General features: G+C 55.7%; 5 protein-coding genes across 5 annotated transcripts; 2 read left to right on the top strand and 3 right to left on the bottom strand.

Annotated features, from left to right (window-relative positions):
- Nucleotides 1-11,391: 11,391 nt before the first annotated feature.
- Nucleotides 11,392-12,852, top strand: EsH8_IV_001035 (uncharacterized protein; the record flags this gene model as incomplete). The annotated part of the gene is made up of 1 exon (XM_083265925.1): nucleotides 11,392-12,852. One exon carries the CDS (start codon nucleotides 11,392-11,394, stop codon nucleotides 12,850-12,852), a length of 1,461 nt encoding a protein of 486 aa, XP_083124820.1.
- A 245-nt stretch (nucleotides 12,853-13,097) lies between these two features.
- EsH8_IV_001034 (uncharacterized protein) lies at nucleotides 13,098-14,650 on the bottom strand (the record flags this gene model as incomplete). Its single annotated transcript, XM_083265924.1, has 2 exons — nucleotides 13,098-14,349; nucleotides 14,400-14,650. The coding sequence occupies 2 exons, from the start codon at nucleotides 14,648-14,650 to the stop codon at nucleotides 13,098-13,100; spliced, it is 1,503 nt and encodes a 500-aa protein (XP_083124819.1).
- A 751-nt stretch (nucleotides 14,651-15,401) lies between these two features.
- On the bottom strand, nucleotides 15,402-16,398 carry EsH8_IV_001033 (uncharacterized protein; the record flags this gene model as incomplete). Its single annotated transcript, XM_083265923.1, has 2 exons — nucleotides 15,402-15,873; nucleotides 15,923-16,398. The coding sequence occupies 2 exons, from the start codon at nucleotides 16,396-16,398 to the stop codon at nucleotides 15,402-15,404; spliced, it is 948 nt and encodes a 315-aa protein (XP_083124818.1).
- A 594-nt stretch (nucleotides 16,399-16,992) lies between these two features.
- EsH8_IV_001032 (uncharacterized protein) lies at nucleotides 16,993-18,137 on the top strand (the record flags this gene model as incomplete). Its single annotated transcript, XM_083265922.1, has 2 exons — nucleotides 16,993-17,341; nucleotides 17,395-18,137. The coding sequence occupies 2 exons, from the start codon at nucleotides 16,993-16,995 to the stop codon at nucleotides 18,135-18,137; spliced, it is 1,092 nt and encodes a 363-aa protein (XP_083124817.1).
- Nucleotides 18,138-18,207: 70 nt separating this feature from the next.
- Nucleotides 18,208-21,638, bottom strand: EsH8_IV_001031 (glycoside hydrolase family 35 protein; the record flags this gene model as incomplete). Its single annotated transcript, XM_083265921.1, has 10 exons — nucleotides 18,208-19,986; nucleotides 20,034-20,160; nucleotides 20,209-20,245; nucleotides 20,296-20,410; nucleotides 20,468-20,845; nucleotides 20,897-21,049; nucleotides 21,106-21,247; nucleotides 21,306-21,349; nucleotides 21,400-21,448; nucleotides 21,502-21,638. 10 exons carry the CDS (start codon nucleotides 21,636-21,638, stop codon nucleotides 18,208-18,210), a joined length of 2,961 nt encoding a protein of 986 aa, XP_083124816.1.
- Nucleotides 21,639-26,427: the final 4,789 nt, after the last annotated feature.

Raw genomic sequence — 26,427 nt, 5'->3', positions numbered from 1 at the left:
TGTTCGGTTAAACCTGGTACGTAGGTGAGCATGGTGAGGAGGTGCCCCGGGGCCTGGGCTGCGGCGCGCAGTACGGTTCAGCGTAGTGCAATATCCCCTGCAATGGATCCGTAGCGTATGTAGGTACGGTACCTAGCGCGGTGGGCTTGCAGATTGCCCTGGCCTCCTTGGGTACTTGCTGGTCTACGTTCCTGGCGAGCCAAAGCAAGGTACCATAAGGAGGGTGCATCGAAGGGCAGGGTTCCTTGCGCTAGGAACTTGGCCAAGGTTGCTTTGCCCGGGCCCCCTTCCCACTCCTCTAACAACGGCTGCCCCCTAGGAGATGGGGGGTGGTGGGCTTTTCTTTCCCGGTGCAGGACACCACCACGGTACGTGCTCCTGTGGGCGCTGGCTCTTCTACACTAGAACCAAACCCACGTTGTGGTCGTTGTGTGTCGGGAACGGCTTGTTTGCTCAACCGCAGAGGAAGCGGGAGGGGTGGTGCGGATCGAGGTTTGCAAGCAAGCAAGCGGTGGACGGGAGAATAACAACAAAAACAACAAAAACAACAGAAAGAGGCGCCAGCTCAGACCGTGCGAAGGCGCTGCCTGAGTCGCCTGTGCTGTACAAGATGGGACGCGCGGGCTCGCGGAGGTACGTTCAGGTGGTTTTGCGTAGGGGAACAGACTCTCCGGAGCACGAACGACGGAGCCAAAGCCGAACGGGTGAAGCTGGCGCCGGAGCTGGCCCGGGGAGCTACGAGTTCACCCCTCCCTCTCATGTCCCAAGGTATCCGCCCAAGCTGGCTTGGTAGTTCCAGGGGGAGATGATGAATCCAGTCTAATCAGCACAAGGCAGATCAATACAGTACATACATAGTATGCATCCGTCACGGAGAATAAAAGGAGGCGCTGGGCGTAGAAACCGAAAGAGACAGGAAAATCGGGGCCTCATCCACGACTTTTATTGGATTTTGAGATGGCCAACTTCGTCTGCCTCGTCCATTTGCAGCATCGTCATCTTCATCATTAGACAAACATATGCACATGTCAAATGGCCTGTGCTGTGTCCTGCATGTGCACCACAGGACAGGGTAGAGCACACACTACCCTACTACTATGTCGACTTCCCCGTGGTGTGGGATCCCACTTGCACGGGCATCGAGTCCATGCTCTTCTCTCTTCCTCGCCCTCCTCCTCTTGCCCATCAGATCTGCCTCTTCCCTTTCCTTTCACCTGCAGCAGCCTGTCAAGCTCATGTTTGGGCGGCCAACGGTATCAACCCAGCAGGAGGAGAGTTTGGCAAGGGGCCCGTGCTCTCTCCTCTGGTGTACTGACAGCACCCCTGCGGATATACAAACAACTACCCCATGTCGTGCTGCATGGATTGCGAGATGCCTGGTATAACCGTGGTATATCTGTATTCGGTTGGGTGTACACGACCCCTGCGCAGATGCCCCTCCCCCGTAGGACAGTGTGCTATGCATTGCGCCTGTAATGGACGCCCATTATCGCAGCTCAAGCCTGAGTCCAGCCCGCCCCGGGCCTTTGATGTACGGATGACAGTGACACACAACGGTGTTGGTTTTCTGCTTTCGTTACAGAGGTTTGCCCTTTCCTCTACTCTGTACCGTAACGAGTCTACTTTCCGTGGCGTTGGTTGGAGCCCTGCGCATTCCCCTAGACATGGTACGGCCACGCCGTGTTTGTGGGTGGGTGCAGATGCAGTTTGCAGCAACACATATCAACCACATAGTAATGATAATTACTCTGCACGTCCATGTCGACAAGTATGTGAGGTCTTCTACATAGTAAGGTAATGGATGCTCTATCTCGGCTTGAGGAGATTACTTTCTCAGTCTGTAGGCAGGCGCACTTTGCTGATGTGGTGAGCTCCCTGATTCCATACTATGCACGTATCCATGCGTGCAGTGTAGTGTATTGTACTTCTGTACAAACACCCTTGCTTTCCAAGGCTCTTACCAACATCTCACACTGACTGAACCGACCCGAGCTGGTCCATCCTAGACCGAGTTCACTCGTGCCCCGCCACAAGGTACCTTCCTGTCCCCGCCAGCCTTGCTCTGCGAGCGATGCACTGCGTGTGATCATGTAACTGCGACTTATCATAGTATTTGCCTCCACCGGCCAGGGCTCTCTGGACCACCGGGTGGCAGGCTCGAATTTCCACAGCCAGCTGTTCTCAGCCAGTCGCACAGCCGCATTTTCCTGTCGCCCCTTCCCTGACGAGCTGCCCCGCCGTTACCCCCAGTTCAAAAGTGCACTATTCAATAGCCCCGGTCGAACCCTCCTTCTTCACCCTAGTAAGTGGTCGCTCTCAATGGAAGGAAACGGCTTCCTGGGTTATTCCCTTTTTTTTCCTTCTTCTTCCCTTCCCTCACGTCCCTTTTGGACCCCTAGCACGCCTTCCCCCTTCTCCGCCGACCGCCCCAACCCCAATCCATCCATCCATCCATCTTCCTGGACCTGAACTGGGTTTGGGTTAATTGAGGTGAAGCCGTCGACACTGCAAAGCTGGGACGCCAATTCATAAAAATCGTACACACCCAAGCCCCTCCTCACCCGCTCAATCACCGCTGCGGCCCCTCCTGCTCTGAGGCACAAAGCAAGGGTTCCCACAGCACTACGACGCTATTCTTGATCATGACCTTACATAGTACCAAACTGTCTACAGGTTTGCCTACCTACATCCGCATGCCGGCAACAAACAACCGCTGCCATGGCTCCAGCGAGCCCAATCATCCACCGTTCACGAGACCACGCGGATATGTCTGCATCGGCCGCCCCCGACTTGGTTCGCCGTCCACCAACGTCTCGCTCAAAACAGATGTGCTCCAGCAGCTTCGGATCAGGAACGTGTGCCGTACGCCGTAGCATTGTGCAATCACCACCACACCACTACCGTGTTCATTGACCAATAGCCTAGGGCCCCTCATTCTATTGGGTCTTCCCGTCCTTCCTCTCGGTATCATCCCTGGTGGCTCCCCTCTGTCCCGTCGCACACACGACACGTCGTGAGTTGGAGACCGTACGCCTCATCGATCTCACGAAAACGAGCTAGTCTTGGCTGTGCTGATCAGTCATCAATGCGAAGATGCATTATGCCGCCACCGACGATTAGGTCAACTCGTCTCGCAGTGTTTGTTGTCTACACTAGTCCGTATGAACATCCAGGTCGCAACGCCTCCTGTTAATCCCCTACCCTACATAGTATACCCTCGCATCCCCAGTCGTCTAACAGAGTCAAGGGCAACCTGGAGATCTAAATGGGGCGGGTTGTTTTATTTATTTAGTCTTTTATCTATTTATTGGCTGCGAGATAACATTGGTCCGAATCATCTTGTTTTCTGACCCCTTTGGGACTTCCTGATATTCGTTCGCGCCACGCAAAATAACACGATACCCAGGCGCAGGAAACTGACAAGTGGCAGGGTTGATGGCGGGCTTTCCGCCACGAGTCGCAGCACGTGGCAAGGAAGGGCTTAGTTGGAAGCCAATATCCCACTGAAGAATGGAAACGCAATTGGGCCAACGGGGACCCCTACGCCATCCCTACCATGTAGCTATCGCTTGCAAACCTTCTTCCGCCAACTGGGCGTTTTGCTAACCCCAGGGCCTTGTCTTCATTTCCCCCCTACCACCGTCGCCCCTTGAGGCGAGGAACAAAGTTGGTAGAGGCGTCAAACTCTGAATTATTTACGGCTTGATACGGATAGAGCAAGCGTCGAATCTGTATTAAGGGGTCGCCGACTACCGAAAGGTCTCCCCATCTCCACGCCAGACGCGACAGACGCGACTCTGGTCCCGAATGGCTTACGAAGGACGCAGAGCCGCCAAATGATAATCCACCTCGGTGGCATGTGAGACGGGACAATTATGTTGTTCCCGTTTCTCTAGGGCAGCGATATAGCTTTCCACAGTCTGCCCCGAGGGCCTGGTTAGACGCCCATCGCCTCAACGTCGATGCATGGCGGAGAGACACAGCGAGACTTCCAACAGGCCGGTACGTGGAGTGGACCAGAAAATGGTCGAACTAGAGCCGTAGCCATAAATGGTTGGCGATGGCACTTGTCTCCCCAATCATGGCCCCTCGCCGAGGATCTGACTGTTTCCAGAAGCCCAACTAGCGTGTCTAGGGCACTTGAAGCTAAGGCACCGTTGCTGCACGAGTGGCGCTAGGCCTGCAATGACTCTGATCCTCTCTCGATTCCAAGGTCTGTCTCCTTTATAAAGCACCAATGGCAAACATCCCCAAACCACTGATCTCCGATACTATGTTCACAGACACACCAATTGTACCATCGACGGTGGGAAAACCCGTGACCAGGCACTGTCCCAACCGGCGGCGGGCCCCGCTTGTTAGTGCCGGCTCATACGAGAGCGTGCGTTGTTGGAACGGACAGCCATCAAACGGACTAGATGTATTCCGGTTGTGCTCTGCAGCCAACAAATGTGCGCGCATCTGTACATTGTCGGCATTCGCGAGTTGATTGTGTCGTGACACTCAATTCTGGGGACCATCCAGTTTATCGGCCTCGGCCGTTGTCATTGTTTGTTTCTAGTTCCTCAAACTCTTCTCAACGTCTGCGAATACGGTTCTTACGTGTCCGCTAGACAAGACGTTTACCGTGACCGAATCGACGCACAAAAAAGGGGACGCTTGATTAGCTCGTGGGGGCGGATATGTGCATCAAATTCCCCGTCGACGAGGGCCCTGCTGCTGTGATCAGCCTGTGGGTCAACGTGGAGCCCAGCAGAGCCGACCCGAGTCGCACGAAATGCCCCTTCGGCCGCCGATTTGGATACGCAGGGGGAAAAAACGAATGTTTCTGTCTTGCGGGTCCCCCAATGTGACCTGTTCTATTTGGTAGTTGATACATTCTCGGCAGCCACCAAAATCCACCTTCGCCTTGAACGCCTCCCCCAAGCGTCGGTCACGCAGTTTTCTCACGCACCATCCGGCAAAGACGAGGCAAATTTCGGGGCACATTCGTTCCCTACTGAATATTACCGGGGGGCCCCTCCTTTGAGATTTATCACTGGATGAGAGAGCAGGGGCGAAATGCCCATCACTCAGAGACTCCCAGTTCCAACCGATGCATTCTGCTGGAAGAGTTTTCCTTGCATCAATAGGAGGTTGATCCTTGTGCTCCTGCTGATGCACAAACGGGGGCCGAATCGGAAATTGTCCCAACACGAGAGGGAGTCGCGACCGTCGCCGGATCTTCGGACTAGCTCACGTAGGCGCCCTTGGAGGATCCCATCCTGCTGGCACGACCCTGTCTGTTGAAGCGCGCGAGCCCGTATGGATCTGCTCGGCGAGAGGATAGCTTGACCAGCCACAGCAAATCTTGCCATGGGCTTTCGCGCTGCCTTTGCCAATGCTAACGACCTTCGATGACGGGCAGGCCCGATAGCTTCTCGGCAAGTGGCCAAGGCTCATCCCCATGATACGTGCTCATCACGTCAGTCATTAATCACTGTTGATCTGCACCGCAAGAAATTTTGAATAAAATAAAAGGATACGTAACAGTATCAAAGTTTGACTATCGACTTTAGTTCGCTTTAGCTGAAGTCCTCTCCCGATACGGGCGTCAATCCCGATTCGGCACCCGCGACCGATCAAGAAGAAGGCACCTACGGTCTCCCGTCGGTTATGCTTTCTTTTTTTTTATTGCCAACTGACATTCATCTCTTTCCCTGTTACGCCAGGTATTTGGGCAACCCTTGGGCACATCGGATTCTCCGGTCAGGGCGCAGTATCGCCGCATAGCGGCCGGGGATGGATGCCATCGGTTCGAAGATGCATTCGCTCGTCGGACCGGTATGGTTTCACTCTCCGGGCGTACATGGACGGACTACTTCTTTCAGTTAGTGAGGGGGACGGATGCGAGGAGCGATGTTCGTCGTCGGCGACAGAGGTCGGGGTTTTCTGGCCAGACAGAGCCATCAATTATCCTATGGACCAGCGTGCAACCACACAGTGACCCATCTCACAGATGAATTTTTTTTTTAAACCCCCCCAAGCTATGGTGATGTGATTACTGCCCATGGCAGTGATCCGCGCAAGCTGGCCCATGGCGGCCCGGCCGTCCCCGACATTATTATCCCTCTTGCCACGTGCGACCACTTACAAAACACCCTCTTTTGGCTTCTTTGGACCGACCCGACACAAACGGGCCAAAGGGGGGCAGCCATTTTCAACTGTCAAGACTCACCGATAAGGAGGAGGGGAATAGCGGTCAAGGCCAGGCTGGTGTTGGAACGAAGACGTTGCAGTCGACGAGGGGCGGAACAACTGAGGTTGTACGGTGTCCCCCAAGTTCTCTCAAACCATGCCTAATCCGACCGCGGCGCAGTTCCATTGGCGTGCTGCACGTTGAAGAAAGAGCTTCCCGCACGGATCCCTTTGGTGTGGTGTGTTGCGACATTACACTTTCTGTAGCGAAAGTAGCATCTGCGAATATGGCGATCCAAGACATGGGTAGTGGAGCCCCCCCCCCCCCCCCCGGAGAAAGCAGTGGCGCTGGTGACAGTATACTGTACATCGCTACCAACCAAGCTCTGCGCATGGGTAACATTCTCTCTCGTCCATGACATCGACTTGCGCATCTCGCCATTCATTATGCGATTAACAAGATGACGGCCATGCATCAGACGTCTCCAATGATGTCGGAGGTCTCCCGGACGGTTTATTTTTATTCTTGTTTTATTTTATTGGCCCTTGTTGAGCATGTGTGCGTACAGAACAGATGATGGGAAAACTGGAGCCTGGATTGCCATGTCTTGGGACCGAGCCAAGACAACTTTATGTCTCACCATTCCTGCGGCTCGTCCACCCCGCACTGCACTGCAAGCCCCGAAGGCAGATTCCGCGAACACCCAGTCGAGTTCTTGGGCTAATCACATCTTCAGATCGCGGGTTGAGAGACTTGCATTCACCGGCCACACATCAGATGATCCGAAATGCGTTAGCGTCACGTTCGAGAATAACCAGGACGATTATGAGATGTGATTTGCTGCCATGCTTGCGACACATCATCGGGGTTATCCTCGCCATCGTCCACCGCCATGGGCGGGCAGACACCCAGCGCTTTGCCGCTCAGAGCAGACTTCCCCAGCCGTGGCAATGGAATTTCTGCTCAGTGAAAATCAAACCTCAAGCACTCAATGCCGGTGCTGGGCTCGCCGGGGCTTGGCGCGTTTGTTCGGCTGCCTTTGGCAGGGAGAGTGACCTTTTTCCATAGTGTTCTAACGTCATCCTGTGAAGAGAAGGGAAGAAAGCCCATGAGGCTGATTGTGTAGCCCTTGACAAGCCTAACAACAGCAAGTATGAGATTCTAATAATGCGCTTCTCGGTCAGTAAGCTGCCGACGGGGCCTACATCGGTGACTTCCCCAACGCCGAGACAGAGAGGTATGGGGATATACGGTTACGGTTCCAGAAGACCACCATCTACCGTACTAGGGCTGTCAAGTCTGCCGTTTCTCACCATTCGACACCGGCCCGCAAACTCTGTAGGCATTCGGTGTAGCCTACACGTGGTTCTTCACGCTTCAGCGCCGTTTTGAGTCTGCCTGGCGGCATAGGGTAGCGGGAAGTTGCCGATCAAACGGCCAAAACCGGCGGGCTTCGCATTGCCTTTGTTCGTCCGCACAAGCCGGGTCGACAGGGTTCCATTTGCCCCCTGCAGAATCCAGCAGAGACTGGTGTGCTCAGAGATGGGACGAAGAAGGCCGATGCAAATGTCCGTGGAAGAACATGTGGTGGTAGTTAAGCACGGCAGTGGGTAATACCACCCGCGGCTAGAGAACCGCCCGGGCGAAGGAGCTGACGCGGTCTCGCTTCATTCGAGGCCAAGGATGGATGGTCTGGATGCTGTTCCTCAAGTCTCGGGTGAAAACACGGGCGTAGGTGTCCCGGCGGGGGTCGACCTAAGCCGATCTCCGCCAGACCTTTGAGACCTCCCAGTTCCGCACCTCGATCACTTTGGCGACCCAACGAACTGCGATTTTACATCTTCAGATGACAGTCTTGAGTTGCATGCGCCTCTGCGTCGCGCCTCTACTACGGCAATCGCCCAGACGGGAGTAACTCAAGGTTTGAGATTACCCGTAGAAACATTGCCGTCCCATTACAAATCGAAGCTCCGGCTGAGGGGCATGCAACACGGCGTCGGATCTTGGTCACGTCCCACACCAATGGGGTGTTTCACACTCTTTTTCAAACATCCCCAAGACGGCCTATCCTAGTGTCGGCAAGACCGCCTCTTGATCCAACCCCAGGTCTAAAATCGGCGCCGAAGCTCTGCCTTGATACGCTTCCGTTGGCCCATGGCGATCTTGCCTTCAAACCCTAGCTTCCCGAGGGGGCGGGGTATGGTATGGGTTGCGCGCCGCTCATGGATGATGACATCCCATATGTTGCGCGCAGTTGGGTGTGTGTTGCGCCAAAGCCAGTCGGTCAGCCATGCCCAGTACCCCTTGGGATCGGATGGCATGGTGATCAGGGAAACCTTGCCGCACAGACGTCTGCTTCTGGAAGGTCAAGCAGCCGCTGGATCGTTCTGTCAAACTTGTCAAGATGCAAACCCACAGACGCGCGAACCCGCCACAAGTGGCAATCCCCTCTTATCGCAGACGGTCAAAGCTACGAGATCCATTCCTACATGGGACGGATACAGGCTACTGGGCAGGTTTTTGTTTCAGGAGTCTGTGCTCAGTTGAGCTCGAAAGAGAGGACGCCCAAGGACGATGTCACCACACCGTATGCAGCCGAGGAGTGAAGTAGTGAACGAGGGGGGGGGGGGGACGGCCGCGGCCCTCCGGAAGGCGTTTGGACGGATGTTATCAGAGAGGGCCATTTAACAAACCCACCCAGCATATTTCTGTCCCCTGTCGCAACGACTCCCCGCCCTGCCGCAGCGAACGTCTCCACCTGGTTTGACGTCGTGACCCGGCCTCGGCGACATCGCGGACTAGGGCGGACTAAGCCTTCTATCGGGCAGGGTCTGCAAGGTGTGCCGCTTTTGGTCAGCTGGGGAGGCGCTGTCCGAGTCGTGACACTCGATTCCAGCTATCATCAACGGCGCCGATCTACCGTGTACGGGGCAGCATCGAGATAATCGCAAACTGGCCAGAAACTCATCCCCTCCTCTCCCCTCCTCTCCCCTCCCCCGCGGGGGAAAGGAAGAGCAAGCGCGCTTGGCTCGTATAACGAGACATGTTTGCATCTGGGTGTTCTTGGTCCTGGCTTGAAGGGGGGGTGGGCGAGGGTTGTTTCGAACCCACTCTGCTCCGCTCTGGGAGCCATGTCGAGCGGTGGTGCGGTCCTGCAGCATCATGACTCTGTCTCTGTCTTTCTGTGGTTAAGAAACCAGGTGTGCATGTGGGTGGGCGGAACTCATTGAAGGACGACGACACTGAAGCGGACAGGTGCGTCGGCCCTAACCGTAATGCTTAAAAGAGGTATGGTGTGTGTGTTTGTGTGGCCCGTGGAAGGACCCCCGGGGGGCTCTTTCCCTTGCAGCCAATGAAACACGCCCGCCTGGACGCACAACCTGGCTCAGCCCTCATTTTGCACAACATCGCAACAATTTTCAACAACCAGCATCTGGCCCTCTGGCGCAACGGTAGCGCGTTCGACTCCAGTTAATGAGTTCATCGAAAGGTTATCCGTTCAAATCGGGTGGGGGTCATGTGATTACAAATATTCTTTTGTTTTTCTACATTTTTGGCTGCAGATGTTGCGGTTTTTGATGAGATTTGTTGTGTTTTGCTTGGTTGTGTGTGTGTGAGTGAGTAAGTGAGTGGCGGTTTCGGCTCACGGTGAGGAAGACAAGAGAACAAACTAGCAAAGTACAACTACTGGTGCTTTCCGTTTTATGATGAATTCGGATTTTGAGTACAGAAATAGTTGGGGGCTTCTTCCTTTTTTTCTGATTCTGTTAAAGACAACGAAGCATGTGTTCCTTGTCACTGGACTTTGTGGCCAAGCATGAATCTAGCGTTGACAAGTTACTGACCGGCTTGCGGATGAATGCCCAGCAATGACGGGAAACATACCATGGCAATGTATGCCAGCGGATCGGGATACTCTGCTGGTTTGCTACTCGGAGCTTCGCCCAAGAAGACGAGCAGTCACAGCCCGGGCTGGCACCAGACCAGGCATGTACAACATGTCAACAAATCAAGGTGTAAATGAGTCTGGGGACCAATATTGACACCTGGGAGTGCGACAAATAATGAAATTCAATCATATCCCTAAAGGCATCGCATGTCCACTTACCTCCTCGGTCTCGCCGTATCACATTTCTTGCTTCTAGTTAAGCAGGTGATAATAATTTTCAAATAGGAGGAGACCATATCAACAATGACAGCACCAATTCTAGTGTTATTGTTAATGATGACTTGCTTAAGAGTCTCCTGTATTGTGACGTAGTGCAGGAGCCTTTTGAGTTGTTCATTATCGTGAAAATCCAATCTAGACTGGCATTTCTGTTGTTACCATTATTTCGGCCAATGTGGACCATCTTTATACCTCGATTTTGATACAGCAGAAGTCCAAAGAAGCAATATAAACACCATATAGATACCACGACGATGGGACAAAGATAAAATAGGGCTATTTAGGGGAAACCCATGATAACAGAAGAGGCATAGATCGGAATTAGTAGAGTATTTGATCATATGGTCCCGGTCTCATCCAAGTCTCAGCAGCAGTCTGCATAGTGTGAGGGTGTCTACTTCTACAGAGACGCGACACAGAAGCGGGAACATGTCTTTGTGCAACATGTGGTGAACGAGAATGTGAAGTGCGGGTCTGGCTCCTACTTCATTGTGAAGGCAACCGAACCGAAGAAGATTTGTAGGCAAAAGGCCCTCCTACACAACAAAAGCAGTTGTAATAACCCCATCCCGATTTGCCATAAGCAACTGCAAGACTCGGAAGGTGTGGAATGCTTCCTTCCTCTGCTACACTTCAGCCCCTCCAAAGTTCTGCATTGCCCGACTTGGCTCACCTCACCTCCCTCTTACCTCTTCCGCATCCAACACTCTCTCCCGGCAACTACTGTACGGGCGTGGGATTCTAATTATTTTGTTTTCTCCTCTTGGCATCTGCCAAGAAAGCGAACCTCTCGCCTCTGTTTTCTCAAGAGCTTTGCGCTATACCCCGAGAATCCCGCAAGATGTCTAGAGAGAACGAAAATATGGCATCAACTTGCGCAGGATGCCTCAGCCCGGACCATTTACTTGTCGAGTGTGCTCATATTGCCTCAGGATACCGTGTTCCGAGTGCCATAAAAGGCTGCCCGATGTGCAACACAAAAGACCATAATTACGACAGTTGTAAGCAACTACCTGCCGGTGGTGATGAGCTTCTACAACACCACATGGAGTGGCTCGTTCATCGCCGTCGAAACTTGCCTATGATACATAGCAAGGTTGATATTTGGGTTCTGGTACTGGGCTTTCCAGACAATGATGATGCTGGTTACCCCTGGTCCACGGTATTCAGTCTAAAGATGCGAAGGCAGGCGAACGCCCCATTTCCTCAAGGTCGACTTCTCGACCTAAGTCAGATTGCTACCTCCATTGGGGCTGCTGATACATCGACGAATTCACTCGCCAATATCAAGCGCCATGTCGATTTTGATGTTCCAGAGAGGCCTGACTCGAATTACCGCGCGTGGAATCTACTGTCTCAAGGTGACGTACCTCACCCAGACGAGTTTGGGAGACTACTGGACGACAACAACGAGTCCACTGCGGCATGGAGGGCAATGATGGAACGATGCGCACAAAGTACTCTATGGGAGAAGCGGGTCATGTGGTCGGTCCACCGTGCCGGCACTATTTCTGTGTCAGCCTTCGCTAGGGAAAGCACAGCCTGGGCGCAAACATTTGGCAGATTTCTCCTTTATGACAATCCTAAGGGTGCGGATAGCCTGCCCTTTCTTAGGGAGCTCAGGAACCAAGCATGGAACGAAGCTGATGAGGAACGGAAGACCCAGCAAGGTCGCGAGAACGAGCTAGCAGTCGCTTCGAGTCCGCGCCAGAAGTTGAGGGTGGAATCTATCGACTGTACCCCAGTCAAGACACGCCTGAAAATATGGATGGAATTATGCCCGAACAGACGGTACTTCGGTAATTTTCCTTTCGAGGCTCCCGTCCCTCCGGCCGCTCGACTGAATAAGCACGTCACCGGCGAGCTGAAGGAGATGAAGAAAGGAGGCAAAAACACCGAAAACCAGCTGTCAAACTATATTCATCCCCACGTCAAGATAGATGTCGCCCAGAGAAGACGAGCGGACGGTGAAGTTGCCAATATGCTGGTTCTGGGTCTCGTCAAGGATGCCTACAACTTGCGTTTCTCTCGACTCGGATTGCTCCAGGCGTACGACATGATTGTTTGCTGGGCTGCCAAGGTCGACAAGGATGGAGTCAGTATCCCCCTGAGACACGCATTGGATGGCTGCAACAAGGTCACAGAAGACATTGTGGCCGGCTCAGATCGCATCGAGGAAATGAGCGGGCTGGAGAAACAGCTAGAGAGGCTCTCCGGTCCCTCAGAGCTCGACCGTGCCGTGGAGCTCTTTTCCGAATGGCTCGAACGTCACAAAGATAAGATTGTATCCTCTCCTGAGGACCAGGATGAACGACTTCGCAAGTGGTGCAGACGGAAGCATGTCGAGTTGGAAGGTTGGGACAAGAAAGCCTTGAAGCAGGCGTGTCGACAGGCTTTGGAGACCAAGTCGAAGGAATGGAAGAAGGGTAAACGTGAAATCAACGCAGTCAACTTCGATGTTGAGCTCAACGGGTCGAAACCGACGAAGAGGGCCCGTACACATTGATTGATTAAACAGCTCTCGAACCGGATTGGGAAGTGAGGTCAGAGTATAAGATTAGACTACACAAGGAGTCCAAGGTGGTATAATTCAATGTACCTCATTGAGACAGGATTAAATGTATACTAGTATTGTACGTGGTCGACAATAGGTAGTCACGCCCCATGGAAAGATCTGTTCGAGGATGTTCTAAGCCGCTTTGTCGCTGAATATCCGTAACATGTAAACTTGAGCCACGACGAGTACCACTCTCATACCACCTCTTGCTTTCCATCCACCTGAACCGGCTCGCTTGCGACATCGCCCGCCCCCTGTCGCTTCGCGATTCGATCCCTCCTTGCAAGGAACCAAATCGCACCTGTGATGAAGAACTGCACCACCATCGTCGCCACAACGCTCCGGAATCCGCGTCGGAAGTACGGCGCCTCGACGGCAGGGAACTGTAGCAGCTGTGCCCACGCGACGATGGCTTGGCCGATGGCGTTCATCGACGCCGTCACGATGGCGCGCTCCTCGGCGTCGCCCGCCATTGTGATGGTCGCCCACGCCATGGTCAGCGAGGGTATCGCGCCCTCGAAGCCGTTGAGCATGAACGCCGCCAGGCGCCCGCCCTCGCCGACGTTCCACGCCACCAGCATGACGACGCCGACCAGCGAGGGCACCGTGGCCGCTACAGAAAGCCCTGCGAACCAGCCGGTGTGGTCGGCGACGGCGCCCGCGGCAAAGGCCGAGACGATGGAGATGGCCGTCGCGACGGTCGGCAGGGTGTTGATCCGCGTGACCGAGTAGGTCTCGGGGAAGGCCTTGAGGTACAGCGAAAAGGGGGAGCCGCTGGGCTGCAGGTTCTCGTTCATGATGGTCCACTGCGCCACGAAGAGGTACCAGTGCCAGCGGGTGAAGACGCGCTTGAAGATGCCGCGCGAGACCCTGAGCTGCGGCGGCGCCGTCAGGCCCTCGAGGCGCTTCTGCGCGAAGGCGTGCAGGTGCGCGGGCAGCAGCCTCGGCTTCGAGCGCGAGGGCACGTCGGGGAAGACGAAGAAGCCGATGAAGGCGATGGGGATGGTGATGATGGCGTCGACGATGAAGAGCCAGCGCCAGCCGGCGAGGCCGTGGACGTGGTGCAGGTTCGTGTAGGCGGCGGCCTGCAGGTAGCCGGCGAACATGGTGCCGAGGGGCGCGGCGATGTAGAAGAGGGCGACGCGGCGGCCGATCTCCGATGGCTTGTACCAGGAGCCGATGACGTAGATGATGCCGGTGAAGGAGGAGGACTCAAAGAGGCCCGTGAAGAAGCGCATGGCGTAGATGGTCTGGACGTTTTGCGCCCAGGCGAGGCCGAAGGTCGACAGGCCCCATCCGACCTCGAGGATGGGCAGGACGACGTTGATGGGGTACCGAGTTAGGTAGTAGCACGCGGGGATCATGGACGTGCAGTACGAAGACCAGAACACGATGGTCATGTAGTTGAGCTCGTTGCCTTGCAGGTTGAGGTCCTCTTTCATGCCGCTGGTCCGGATTAGCTTTGGAGAGACCGGGCGAGGCAGGGGGAGACATACCTGACGTAGGCGTTTGTAAGGGAAGACTGGTCGAGGTACTTTGTGAAGAAGCACAAGCAGCCGAATATGAGAATCAACAGGTCCAGGCGGAGGACGAGCTTCTTTTCCTCGCTGGGCGTGTCGTGGGAGTACCAGCGGAGAGCCGTCATGAAGCGAATCCAAGGGCCCTCGTCGGATGTCTCACGGGTTTCGTCGTGGACATCGTCAGTGCGATCGGCCACTGCCGGTGACTTTTCAGTAAGTGAAGCCATGGCGATAGGCGTTCGACAATCGTGGATCTGAAGAGCTAACTCAAAAGCACCCCAAAGTTTGATTTCAGACCATCTCGAGATCTTCGTCTTATATCAAATGGCCTGACTCGCCGCGGAGATCGAGGAAGTGAAAAAAAATTAACCATCGGAAAGGCATCGGCACTCACAATGCTACCCATTCACGTCGCAAGGGCCGTGACAGTCGTCAATGTCAGTTCTCTTCCTCATTCGGCCAATATCCGTAACGGTGGTTGGGTGTCAAATGGCGCAATGCCAGCCCACTATGATGGCACATGGCACCCCGTCTGCGTCTTCCTATGAGACGCCGCCGTTTCGCAGCTTCTTTGGAAGCCAGGTCCTGGGCTGCAGGGTGCGCCGCGATAAGATGCCCCCAAAAGACCCCGATAATCCAGGGTCCCCACCCGTGAACCAGCCAGTGCCAAGCTTTGAGGCTTCTTGAACCGACGGGATGGATCGAAGAGTCAGAACAGCGGCCGTTAGGCGGCTTGCAATTGCCGCAGTGGGGACGTGTGGACTCATTGAATATGTGCTGTAAACGATTGTCTTCGGACCTGGGTCCGAAGTTCTGTGATGAATGAGCCTCTTTTTTTTACTCGTCCTGATTTTCAGACATGGCCCCGCTTGATCCCGCAATCCAAACTTTTGTACCATTCATTGCCTTCCCTGACCACATCTCTTGCACTGACAGTCCCGCATCCCGTCCACGTAGCACCGCAACTCGTACATGCGCTTAAACCAAAAATCCCTTACGCGCCCTCACGGGTGCCCTGCCGCGCGTCAACAGCGCCTGCTTCGCGTTGACCGAATACTTCTGCGCCTTAGGCGCCAGCCTCTCGTCCTGCTTCTTCACAACCCGGAACACCGTCGAGCCGACGACCTCGTCCTTGGGGCCACTGGACTCACGCGCGATCTGCGCCTCAGCCGTGTGCAGCTTGCGAGCCTTGCGGGGCTTCCGCTCCGTCTCGTCGTCGCCCTCCTCCTCCGAGTCGGAGTCGAGGTACTCGGCCGGGAGCTCGGACGGGAGATCAAACTTATTGAGTCTCCGCCGTCCAGTCACCTCCGGCGCCGCATCGGACTTCTCCGCCTCCTCCTCATTGGACTCCTCCTCCGGGGCCGCATCTTGCTGCGCCTTACGCTCCGCAGCCTGCTCTTGGAGGCGGGCGTTGCGCTCTTGGCGCTTGCGCTTTTGAGCGGCAGCTTGTCTGCAAGCTGTTAGTTGTAAAATAATGAAAATTGAGCAGCGAGACTTACTCTGCAATCGCCTTGTTGGCGGCTTGCGCAGACTTCTTGGCTACCACTGCGGCCTTCGAGGTAGAGACGGCTTCGGGTGCCTCATCCGAGTCTGAATCGTCCGCCGCCTCGGCGACTGGCGCCGTCTTTTCCGCTACGGGCTCATCCCCCGACTCCTGGGCCTCGCTTGCAGCCTCGGGCGACGCCTCAGAGTCGTTGATAACCTTTCCCTCCTCGACCTCCGGCTCCGGGGCCGGCTGCTCGGGCCCTGTGATAATCTGCTGCTCATGAGCCTCCTGGGCGTCGGCCGAGGCGGCTTCCGCGTTCGGTCCCGCCGCGAGAGACGACCGCTTTTTTGATGATGACCGGCTGCTGGGCTGCTTCTTGGTGGCGGACTTGGTGTCCTTTGATCTGACGGGCAGCTTCTGCTTCTTTGTCGTGGTTCCAGCCGCGGGAGCCTCAGCGGCTGTGCGCTTTCCATTCCGTGTAGTGACCATTATGAATGTATGTGACCGTTAAGCAGCAACAGCTTGCGACCGATTTTTTCCCTTTTTAGACAGTTGGCGGCAGAAAACAATCCTGACGAGTGTAACAAGTGAGAAGAAAACAATTGTTTTCACGGATTTCCCCTCCTTTAGAATCCAATAGCGTGGGAAGAAGCGACCAATTGTCGGGCAATGGTGTTGTATGAAAAAGTCGTCGATGAGTTTGGTAAGTGAAGACCGAAGCGTGGTTGCAGTCGCACTTTTTTTCTTCGAGGTGGGGCTTGGAGTCAAACAATCAAACAATGATTGGCTGTACATGCAGACCCACTTCACATGCGTGGGCCTCAGTCAAGCTGCTCCCCGGAGCTTCATCTCAACACCTAATTAGCACCGGTACTCTAGCTTGGACACCTGACTCTGGATCGCTTCCTTGATAATTGGGAAAAAGGAGATCAATTCAATTGGGGATACTCTGTGGATATACATTGGACTTTCTTTGAATGCACATGGACCGGGGATTTATCGAATCAGCACCTCGTCGGTAATCGTGCCATCACTCAACCTGTACCTCGTGATGGGGCATTGAGTATCGAACTCACGCCGACCATGTTCCGTCTCGCCACAGCTCCCCGTAGTCAGGGGAGACAGCTCCTCGCCAGCTTTGTACCCTTGGTCACACCGCAGGCCACGGCATTCAACACAGCAAGCACAAGGACATATGCAGCCAAAGCTAAGCCTCGAAGTCCCAAAGCCTGGAAAGCCCCAGTTGGGGGCGAGCGGCGTCCCCAAGAAGCCGCCTTCAAGCCTCGACCGTTGTCCGCGTTCCAGGCCAGAAACAAGGACCTGGGGTTCAAACATGTCACGGCCGAGGAGGCGCACGCGCTCTATGTCAAATATTTGTCCGCCCTCACCGTCCGTAACAAACCAGCGGACTGGCAGGACAAATTCATCAGAGGTATGGACCCCATCCCGTTCCCATGTTGCCAACCCCCCTCGCTGACTACGCAGACAACAATGTCACGGCTGCCGCCCTCCATGAGACGGGCCACTTCATCTACACTTTCCCCGACATGGTTAGCGACGAGTTCCATCTCCTCTGCAGCATGATGGACTCTGCCGCGGGACTGGGCCATGACGCCGCCGCCCTCAGCCTGGGGCGCGTTCTCATCAAGCTGCCTGGCGGAAAGGACAATTACTTCCACTTTGAGAACCCGAGGTGGTACAAGACACGCTCGCGGTGCCTGGCCCTCATCAAGGAAGGCCGCAGCGCGAACGCTCTCGTTCTCGATGGGCTGATCCACCTGAAGCGCAACACTCCCAAGGACTACCGTTCCGCCCTACAGGCTTTCGGCCAGGCCGAAGAGCTCAGCAAGAACGCCGAATCTTTTGATTGGCAAGCCTCCTGCCTCGAAGGCCAAGGTGAGGCCTACCTGCAATTGGGGGAGGAGCAGAAGGCCGAGGAGGCGTTTGTGCGGCTAGCCGACCTCGGGTACCCCCAGGGATACTTCCGCTTGGCCCAGCTTCGACCCGAAAGCCCTGAATATCTGGAGCGGATCACCAAGGCGGCCGCGTCGGGCATCAAGGAGGCATACGAAATGCTGGTGGCCGAGCACGAAAGGCGGCGCGAGGTTTGCAGGGCTGAAGGCAGGGTAAGCGAGGCGGCGCATCACGAGCGGGATGCTGCAGAGTGGACGAGACTGTTGCAGGCATCGCAGCGGAAAAATCGGCGCGAAGAGTCATCTTCCTTATAATATTGTAGCTTGTAAAATTAAAACTAAATGTATACGATCCGCGGGCGCTGACCCGCCCCGCTGACGCCTTTTAAGCGTACTCCTGTCGATCCTCCCACCCGGGCTGGAGGTAGCTCCAGTCGCGGTTGAACTTGAAGTCCGTCTGGTACTGGCCGTACTGCACCAGCTTCAGCCCGTCCAGCTTGGCGCCAGCCTCGTTCTGCGCCCACAGGCTGACGGTCAGGGTGTTGCGCCCGCGGTTGTTGAGCACGCCCGGCGGCACGGGGAACCTCTTCTGCGGGCCGATGTGAGGGACGAACTTGCCGTACTGGTACCCGTTGACCCAGAACATGACGCGGGCAGTGGTGCCCGCGGGCGCGGAGAACTCGAAGCCCAGGGGCGCGTCGAGGTCCGAGTCGATGTTGAGCGTGAAGTCGGTGACGTAGAAGCGGATGCCCGCGGTGGAGAGGCCGTCCAGGGGGGACTCGGGCTTCCACGAGGACCCGGCCGGCGCGAAGCCGGGCAGGTGCCAGCCCAGGCGCTCCGGGTACAGCCCGCCTTCGTTCATGGGCCCGCGGACGGGGTCGATGTTGGACTCGCCGCCGGCGGCGCCCGCGAGCTTCCACAACTTGAAGCCCGTGTTGGTGCGGGTGGTGCCGGGCTGCAGCTGGGCGCCGAGGATGCCGCGCGGGTTGTTGATGCCCTGCGCCGTCGAAGCCTGGTCGTGGCCGTGGTAGTCGACGACGACCGTCACCACGTTGTTCGACTCGCGGAGCGCCGACCGCGGGAAAGCGAGCGTCTTGTTGGTCGTCGTCGCCGAAGCGGATCCGACGTCGCCGCCGAGGAACTGCCCGTTGAGCCATGCCGACCAGCCAAATGCCAGTCCGCCCGAGGCCGTGATGTTGACGGACGTGGCGTTGGCGCCGTCAAAGTAGCCGCGGTAGACCTTGGCGCCCGAATAGAAGCCGTAGTCGGAGCTGTAGAGCACCGGCAGAGTGACCGGGGCGTACGGGCTCGGCGTGGTGGTCTTGTTGCAGACAGTCCAGCGGGAGTCGTCGTAGTCGGGCGCCGCTTCGGGGAGCGCATCGGCGGCGCGCCAGTTCTTGAGCTCCGGGAGGGCGATGGTACGGTCCTCGGCGCCGGGGATCTGGGCTGTGAAGGAGCCGTAGGCAGTCTTGGTGGCGGCCAGGCGCTTGCCGTTCCAGTCGATGGTCTCGATGGGCTTGTCGCCGACGTAGGCCTCGAGGGTCGTGGCCCTGTCGCTGTCGCCGGAGATGTGGAGGACACCGTGGGAGATGCTGGCGCTTCTGACGAGGTAGGGGCCGAGGACGAAGAGCTGCTCGTTGGGCTTGACGATCGGGTTGGACGTTGTCGGTGGGGCCCAGAAACGCCATGCCGTCTTCTGTTCGAGGAGGTAGACGAGGACGCCGTTGGAAAACTTGACCACGGTCGAGCCGGCGACCTGCTTCCAGGTGAAGGCAGCGTGGTCGCCATTCGTGGTCTCCGTGAGATCAGTTTCGCCAAAAACTTCGAATTTGAGGTCCGGCTCGTCCTTGAACGCGAACTGACCCGTCTGACCCTCTTGAAGGTAGAATACAAGCACTTCCGAGTCGAAGATGCCATAGGTAGCGATGTCGGCGGAGGCGTAGAGAAGAGTGTGCTTTCCAAAGACGTAGTCGGTGACGAGGATCTTGCTCTGGCGTCCGTTGAGCACTACATTCGGAACTGTGACGGAGCCGGCCGTTGTGTTGAGTTTGACATCGAACTGGACCGGCGTCATTGAGCGGGTGCTGGCTTGCTGCACGACGGTGAAGCCGGCCTGAGTGTCTGGGTTACGGAGTACCCAGCTGAATGCCGAGGGAGATGAGACCTGCGGTTCGTTAGTTGCGTCCTATATGAATTGAAAAGCGGGCTCACGCTATATCCGGTGCCGTTGCCAATCATCTCAACTTTGAGGAGGTCGGATGAGACTCTGGTGAACAGGCCGATGAGCTTCGTCTGGAACAACTTGGTCCATTGCTCACGGGTTTCTCGGAGAGGAGCACTGCACTGTGTCAGTTGCGTCGGTTTCAAATGAGAACCTTCAATTTACCTGTAGTCGTAACTAGTGTAAACCTGCGGTGCGGCAGCTGCTTTTTGTCAGTTCAGTCACGGACGAGTGATTCGTTACCACACTTACAGTGACCCCAGTTGGTTCCGCCGTAGCTCATGTAGATGCTGAGAAGGGTGACGCGCTGTCCGATGTTGTTCTTGTAATAGATATCCGCAAACGCTGGGTCGTGCTCAGAGGCACACTGTCCATGGAATTAGCCCACGGTTCCATTCAGATCAACGGCTCGCCACAGACGCACCTCGTCGTAGAAAGTCGGGCTCCCCCAGTTGGAAAACCACCCGCCCTCAAACTCGGCCAAGTAACTTGGCTGCGTGAACGAGTAGTTCGAGAACCACTGGAAGTACGTCCTCACAACATTGAAACCGACAGTTGGATCTGTGCAGGAGAGGGCGCCGGGGTAGCTGTCAAGGGCGTATACGTTGACGGCGCCGCCGACGTTTTTGTAGTCCGTCGACCACGACTGGGAGCGCATGCCCTTCTCGTTATGGGTCAAGGGGACAACGATCCCAGCATCGCGGAAGGCCTTCTTCAGTTGTTCCATGTAAACCACCGAAGTGTGGTCTGCTTGGTAGACGGTCTCCTGGTATTCGTTTTCGACTTGGTTAAGGATCACGGGCTGCGGGTCTCGTCAGTGGGAGATGTCGATAATGGAGGGGAAGGGACGTACGCCGCCGTTGGTGATTTGGTTTGCGGCAATGATCTTGCCGACTTGTGTGATGAAGGGAAGCCACCCGGCGTGGTACCGCTCATCCGAGGTCCTCAGCTTGCCGAAGCGGCCGTCGGAGCCCCAAAGGGCAAGGCCACCACCGCTTGTCTCAGCCTACGATTGTCAGTCAATAAGACGAATTGGATTATAGACGGGCATTTGTTGCGTACATTGCAGTAGGGTCCCGCTCTTGCGATGACATAGAGCCCGGCCTCCTTGCAGTAGTCGAAGAGCCGCTGGATGTTCTTGCCCGCGGTCTCGAAGTCGTATACGCCCTCGGAAGCGGAGTGATAGGACCAGAAGAAGTATATGCTATACAGATACGGTTGGTCGGTTGGTTAGGTAAGAACGGGCTGGTGGGGCGGCTTACCTCACGGTGTTGAAGCCGTTTGCCTTGAACTTTTGCAGGATATCCTATACCAGTAATTAGCTGGTGAAAGCAATTGATGAGAACAATCACATACTGGCCACAACTCAGGGATCGGAACACGCTGATAGTGCCACTCTGCAGAGCTATTACAAGCCGTCAGTCGTCATTAAAGTCTCTGCAAATGAAGAATACCGACAGGATGTAAGTCCGGGTGTTGTTGATCACGAGACTATACTTGTCCCACGACACGACGTCGGTGAGGCCGTTGTCAGTCGCCACGGCCCCGGACACAAGCAGCCAGACCAAGGCCGTCACGGCCTGGAATAAACGCATTGCAACAGCAGCGATTCCCACGCGAACTATGGTCTTGGCAAGATTCAAGTTGCAGCTGGGCAGGGTCAAGGACGAATGGCGTTGCGCTCCAGGTCATCTCACTCGAGTGGAACGCCGGGAGCGAGCCGATACATAAACGAGGGCCTCACACGATTCACAAGCGCGGCTCTCCCCCAAATCGCGGAAATGGAGGCCGAGTACAACAAACGCAGACTGCTCGCCATTCCAGCAATCAGCTGCTTCAAGACCGGCCGTCAACTACTTCATTGCGGGGTACCCCAGTCGTCCAACCCTGCCGCGCGCGCCGGCGATGCGGGTCATGGCTCTCTTTGCAACACAATTCTTCCGCTGGGCACTGTAAAAGGAATAAAGCCTCACGAGCGGGAAAAGGGAAAGACGCAGGCACGGCCTGCTACTTGCCTCTTTGGTTGTTTTGGAGAGAGGTTAAATGAGGGCTCGGCGTTATGGCTGCCGAAAAGCGTGGTGTAATTGCGGGGTCACGCCCATGATCATCTGGTGATCAGAGGGGCGAACCAAGCTTGCTCCCCCGGATGCCAATGGAAGCGTACCTGTCAGGTTGCGTGAAAAGAAGGAGACAAGCTTTTGGGGAAATCTTCCGATGCCCGCTGGCCGTTGTTTCCGGGCAAGCCCAGATGCGTCGCGCTTGGCCCGTTCCTTCTAGAATTGGCTCATTTTTTTTTTCTCTCTGTCAAAAATGACGATCCTGACCATGTCGACAGAGCAGCCACTTGAATGACGGCGCTTCTCATCCCACGTCGCTACAAGTCCGGGCCGAAATATCAGCAAGGCGGTGTCGCGCGACGCCAGGCAGGTTTACATCGACACCGCCCAACCTCCAGAGGCATCTAACTTATTGGCAGGTCGCTTTCTTTAACACGGATGGTAATCGGCGCAACATCAAACTCAAGTTCGGGAAACGAGACGTCAATCGATTCATGCCGTGCCGCTTCGACGATAACGATAAAGCAGTCGCATTCTACTTCATCGCCATTAAACTCCGGGCGACCCATCCAGGTCGCGACTTTGGTATACAGCAACCGATGTGCAGTACGAAGACACCTCATGTCCACCGGGCATGACCTTCCTCTCAAGCCCAACAACACCACGAACTCAGTGGAAAGCAGTTTTCAGGCCTACACAGCCAAGCCAAGTGCGGGGGACAGCCCTTAGTATTTTGCCTTACACATGAGGACGTCGTCCGCTTCATCGCTAAAAGGCTCATAGGAATATCCCAGGGCTTTGGGCGGCGAAGAGCTGGCGGCTCGTCGTCGATGACAGGTTGACGTGGAACGAAGCCCTCGTCGTCGTTAGCTTTGCTAGCGGAGGGAGCTGACAAGTGTCAGACGACAGCAACGGCACCCTCGCCGAGAGCAAACTTACAAAGCTGTCTTGCCCACGTCAGAATGCAGAGCCCCAACCCGCCGAAACAACTCCAGGGGTCACTGGACGCCAGACACACACAGCACTGGGCAGAACGGGAGTTTATGGCGGCTTCATTCTGTCTGCTTGAGAGGGTGGTCGGCGAGTATCGCTTTGCAGAACTCGAGAGAGACACCGACGGCGAGGCAGCGTGTGACTCGGGAACGGATGCGGTTTGGAGATATATCGTGGGAAGAGAATGCTGCCTCATGAGCTCTGCAAGTCACGGCCATGACAGCTCATATTTGCGTGTTGCTGGCGCTTACAGAGCCTGCCCATTCACCTGCCGTATCCTCTGAATGGGAATCTGTCGAGACAATGGTTTGCAGCGAGCCAGGAGCGGTTATTACTTATTGATGTTATTACTAACTTTTGAATATCATTCTTTGCACGACCGGGCCGGAAAACGTACTACTTCAAGAGGGCAGTGGGAGACCGATAGCATGATATCCGGCAGCAGTTTGGAGCCGTCGAAATCATCGTCACCGGGCCTTGGGAACGACACCTGCACCCTTCACCTCTGCGGACTAGGACGTTTCTTCCATCGAGACAAATCAAAGCCAGGACATCTGGCCTCAGCAACTATCAGTTCAGACTATGGCGTGCTTCGACCAGAGTTCACTCACGCTGCCTTGCCTTGGAACCGTACTCCCCGGCGCCTTGCCCCCTTCTGGGCTGCTGCATCCCTTTCTGGGGCTGATTGATGAACTCACATCCCATTCTCATATTAGCCGGGCGATGCCCTTTTGCCTACCTCTATGCCCGGACCTGACTCGCACCCCGAATTAGAAGGCATAATGACGTACGGCTACTATAGACCAACTTAGACCTGCGAGGCTGCGACGACGTCGTCGACCCCCCGGACCAGAAAAAGCTTCCCCTTGGTTGACTTCACTGGTGAATCGATAGCGCCAAAGCTTCGTCAAACCCCCTGGGAATAGTTACGTCTGATAACAACCACCCCTGGCAGTACTCTGTAGATTGTAGGCAGGCGCGAAGAAGGCCTGATGGGTAAAATACCCTTTTCCCTCCCCCCCTTCTTTACCTTTTCCCTTTTGGGGAGTGGGTTGGACATGGCCGCTGGAAACCGACCGGGGTAGGCGAAATACAAAGGGATGCGAGATGCAACGGGAAAAAAAAAGGGAGCCTTTCCTTTTTTTTTTTTGGCCCCCTTTCCGGGCGATGCTGTTACTAGGTCAGAGCGACAGCACCCCCTCTCATTAAAAATTAATGACGACTTAACCAGCCCCCCCTCCCCCCCGAAACCGTTGATATGTTTGCTGGACTGGGCCGGTTCAATTTTGCGTCTTCGCCCCCGGATTTCTCAATCAAACCCTAGGAAGCCGCGCGGGAGTCGGAGAATATCCCCTCGACGCGCCCGTGCGGGAAATTTGTGCAGCAGCAGCAGCAGTAGCACCGCTACCACGTGCAATATGTAGAGAGAGCAGGCCATATGACGGGAGAAGTCGGGGGGACGTCCCCTTGCAACACATGGCGTAGATGCGACTTCGGTCTCAAGGCCTCGATTGATACCCTTGCGATACCAAATCTTCAAGTCGTTGAACCGAGTGCAGGGACCACCAGCGAGGCGCCCACTCTCGAAGAAGAACTAAGCCAATGAGGAGGGAAGATACCAAGCCCACAAGCGGCAGACAGGGGACTCGGTTGCCCAGGACGGTTGTGACCGTCGCCGTCAAGCCGGTGGCGGTAGTGGCCGCCACCACCACCACCACCATTACCGTGCCATGGCTGAGCAGCGGCACAGATATCAACAAAATCTCGGCGCGCGATACACCTGCAGCAGTGCGTGTAGGTTTGCCGCGCGAACGATAACGGAGCCGATGCCGTCGTCCAATTGCGTTGGCGATATGCAACCTGCAGCCCCCGGGCATCAACCGGACCGCGGCCGCATGGCTGACATGGTGACAGACGCCCGTCAGTACGTAATGGAGGAAATTGGACTTGACCATGAATTCCAATTTCTTCTACCCCTTGACAGGAAGAAAGATGTCAAAGGTACGGAGTACAATGGGATAAGTTAGAGCTTAGCAGTATTGGAGTCCGTATGTGGGTGGCGGTATCCAGAGACTGCGGCCCCTCCCTCCAACCACGTGTGGGTTGATTCTGTTTGACCGAGGTAGATCAGGGAGAGAAAGACAGTACTCGGCGAGACAAAGGCTGGCTAGTCGCGGGACACACACTTACACGGACAGAGAGAAGAGACTGATGGACCGATGGAGAGACAGATCGAGAGACACGCCAGACGACATAGTGGCTGGATGCCTGGCGAGAATGGTAGGCCTCCCACGTGCCGAGGGCGTGTTACCTGACTTCGTTCCGTTTCAGTTGCTCCTAAACAAAGAGCCTGACGGTGACATTGATGGTGTTGACAGGCAACGTGAGGTTGTAACGCTGGCCCGATCTGAGCGCAGGCGGCCGCCGGGCTAAGCAGACTCTGACCCTCTGGGGGCGTCGACTAAGACGCAACTCTGGAGCAGAAGTGCTGTGCGTCCCTTCCAAATTTGGCAACACATTCGACCAGAACGACGGCAGGCGTTGCTAGGAAGATGGAGAATTAGGATGGGGGGCTAAAAGGAAGAGAGAGAGAGAGAGAGAAGGGGGAAAAAATGTTTCAAAGGCCGCCAGGCATGTGTGCGGGCTAACACGTTGCGGGTGGACCTGGAGAGGAGCGGTTCGCAGGATGGCGGAAGGCGAATGCAGGTGTGCGCCCTGCCTGATAGCATCTGCACCGAGGGTTTAACTCGCGTGCTTGTTCATCGGCGCTGCAGTCATGGCGGGGATATCCCCTCGACCCCCCAGAATAACACCGAGTCGTTATCACCAGCAAAGGCCGCCCGCCCGTCGCTTGCTTGTTTTGGCAGTGGGCGAACCGGTTGCTGGTTTGTGTGCAGACGAGCCCCTCTTCTGACAGCGGCAGTTCCAAGCAAGTTCCCAGAGAGGCCTGCGAATGGGAAGCGACGGGGACGGCCCAGTTCGGGGCGCGAGGGGTAACAGTTCTTGCCAAATTGCTTCTCTCGTTGCTGATTGCCGTGAAGAAGTTAGAACTCTGGGTCCAACTCCGCAGGGTGTGGGATCTATGACTGTTTGCTCCCGGTTTCCCCTCTCGTCGTGCGCTGCGTAGTACAAAGTTGAACTTGGCAGAGGGGGGCAGAGGAGGAGAAGGAAAAAATAAAACGCTCAAAACTGACAAAGCAACTTACAGATGGCTGAATGGGCGCCGGATGGGTACGGGTGCCCCCCACAGGAGATGCATCAGCGTGAGCCCTAAAAGCAGGAACATGCACACCTGAGCCCCGGCATTCATCGTCCGATTGAGATGCGACGAATG

This window comes from Colletotrichum jinshuiense, chromosome 4 (genome assembly GCF_051148585.1).
Source record: "Colletotrichum jinshuiense chromosome 4, complete sequence".
Lineage (NCBI taxonomy): Eukaryota > Fungi > Ascomycota > Sordariomycetes > Glomerellales > Glomerellaceae > Colletotrichum > Colletotrichum jinshuiense.
This window is presented reverse-complemented; position numbering and strand designations above follow the sequence as displayed.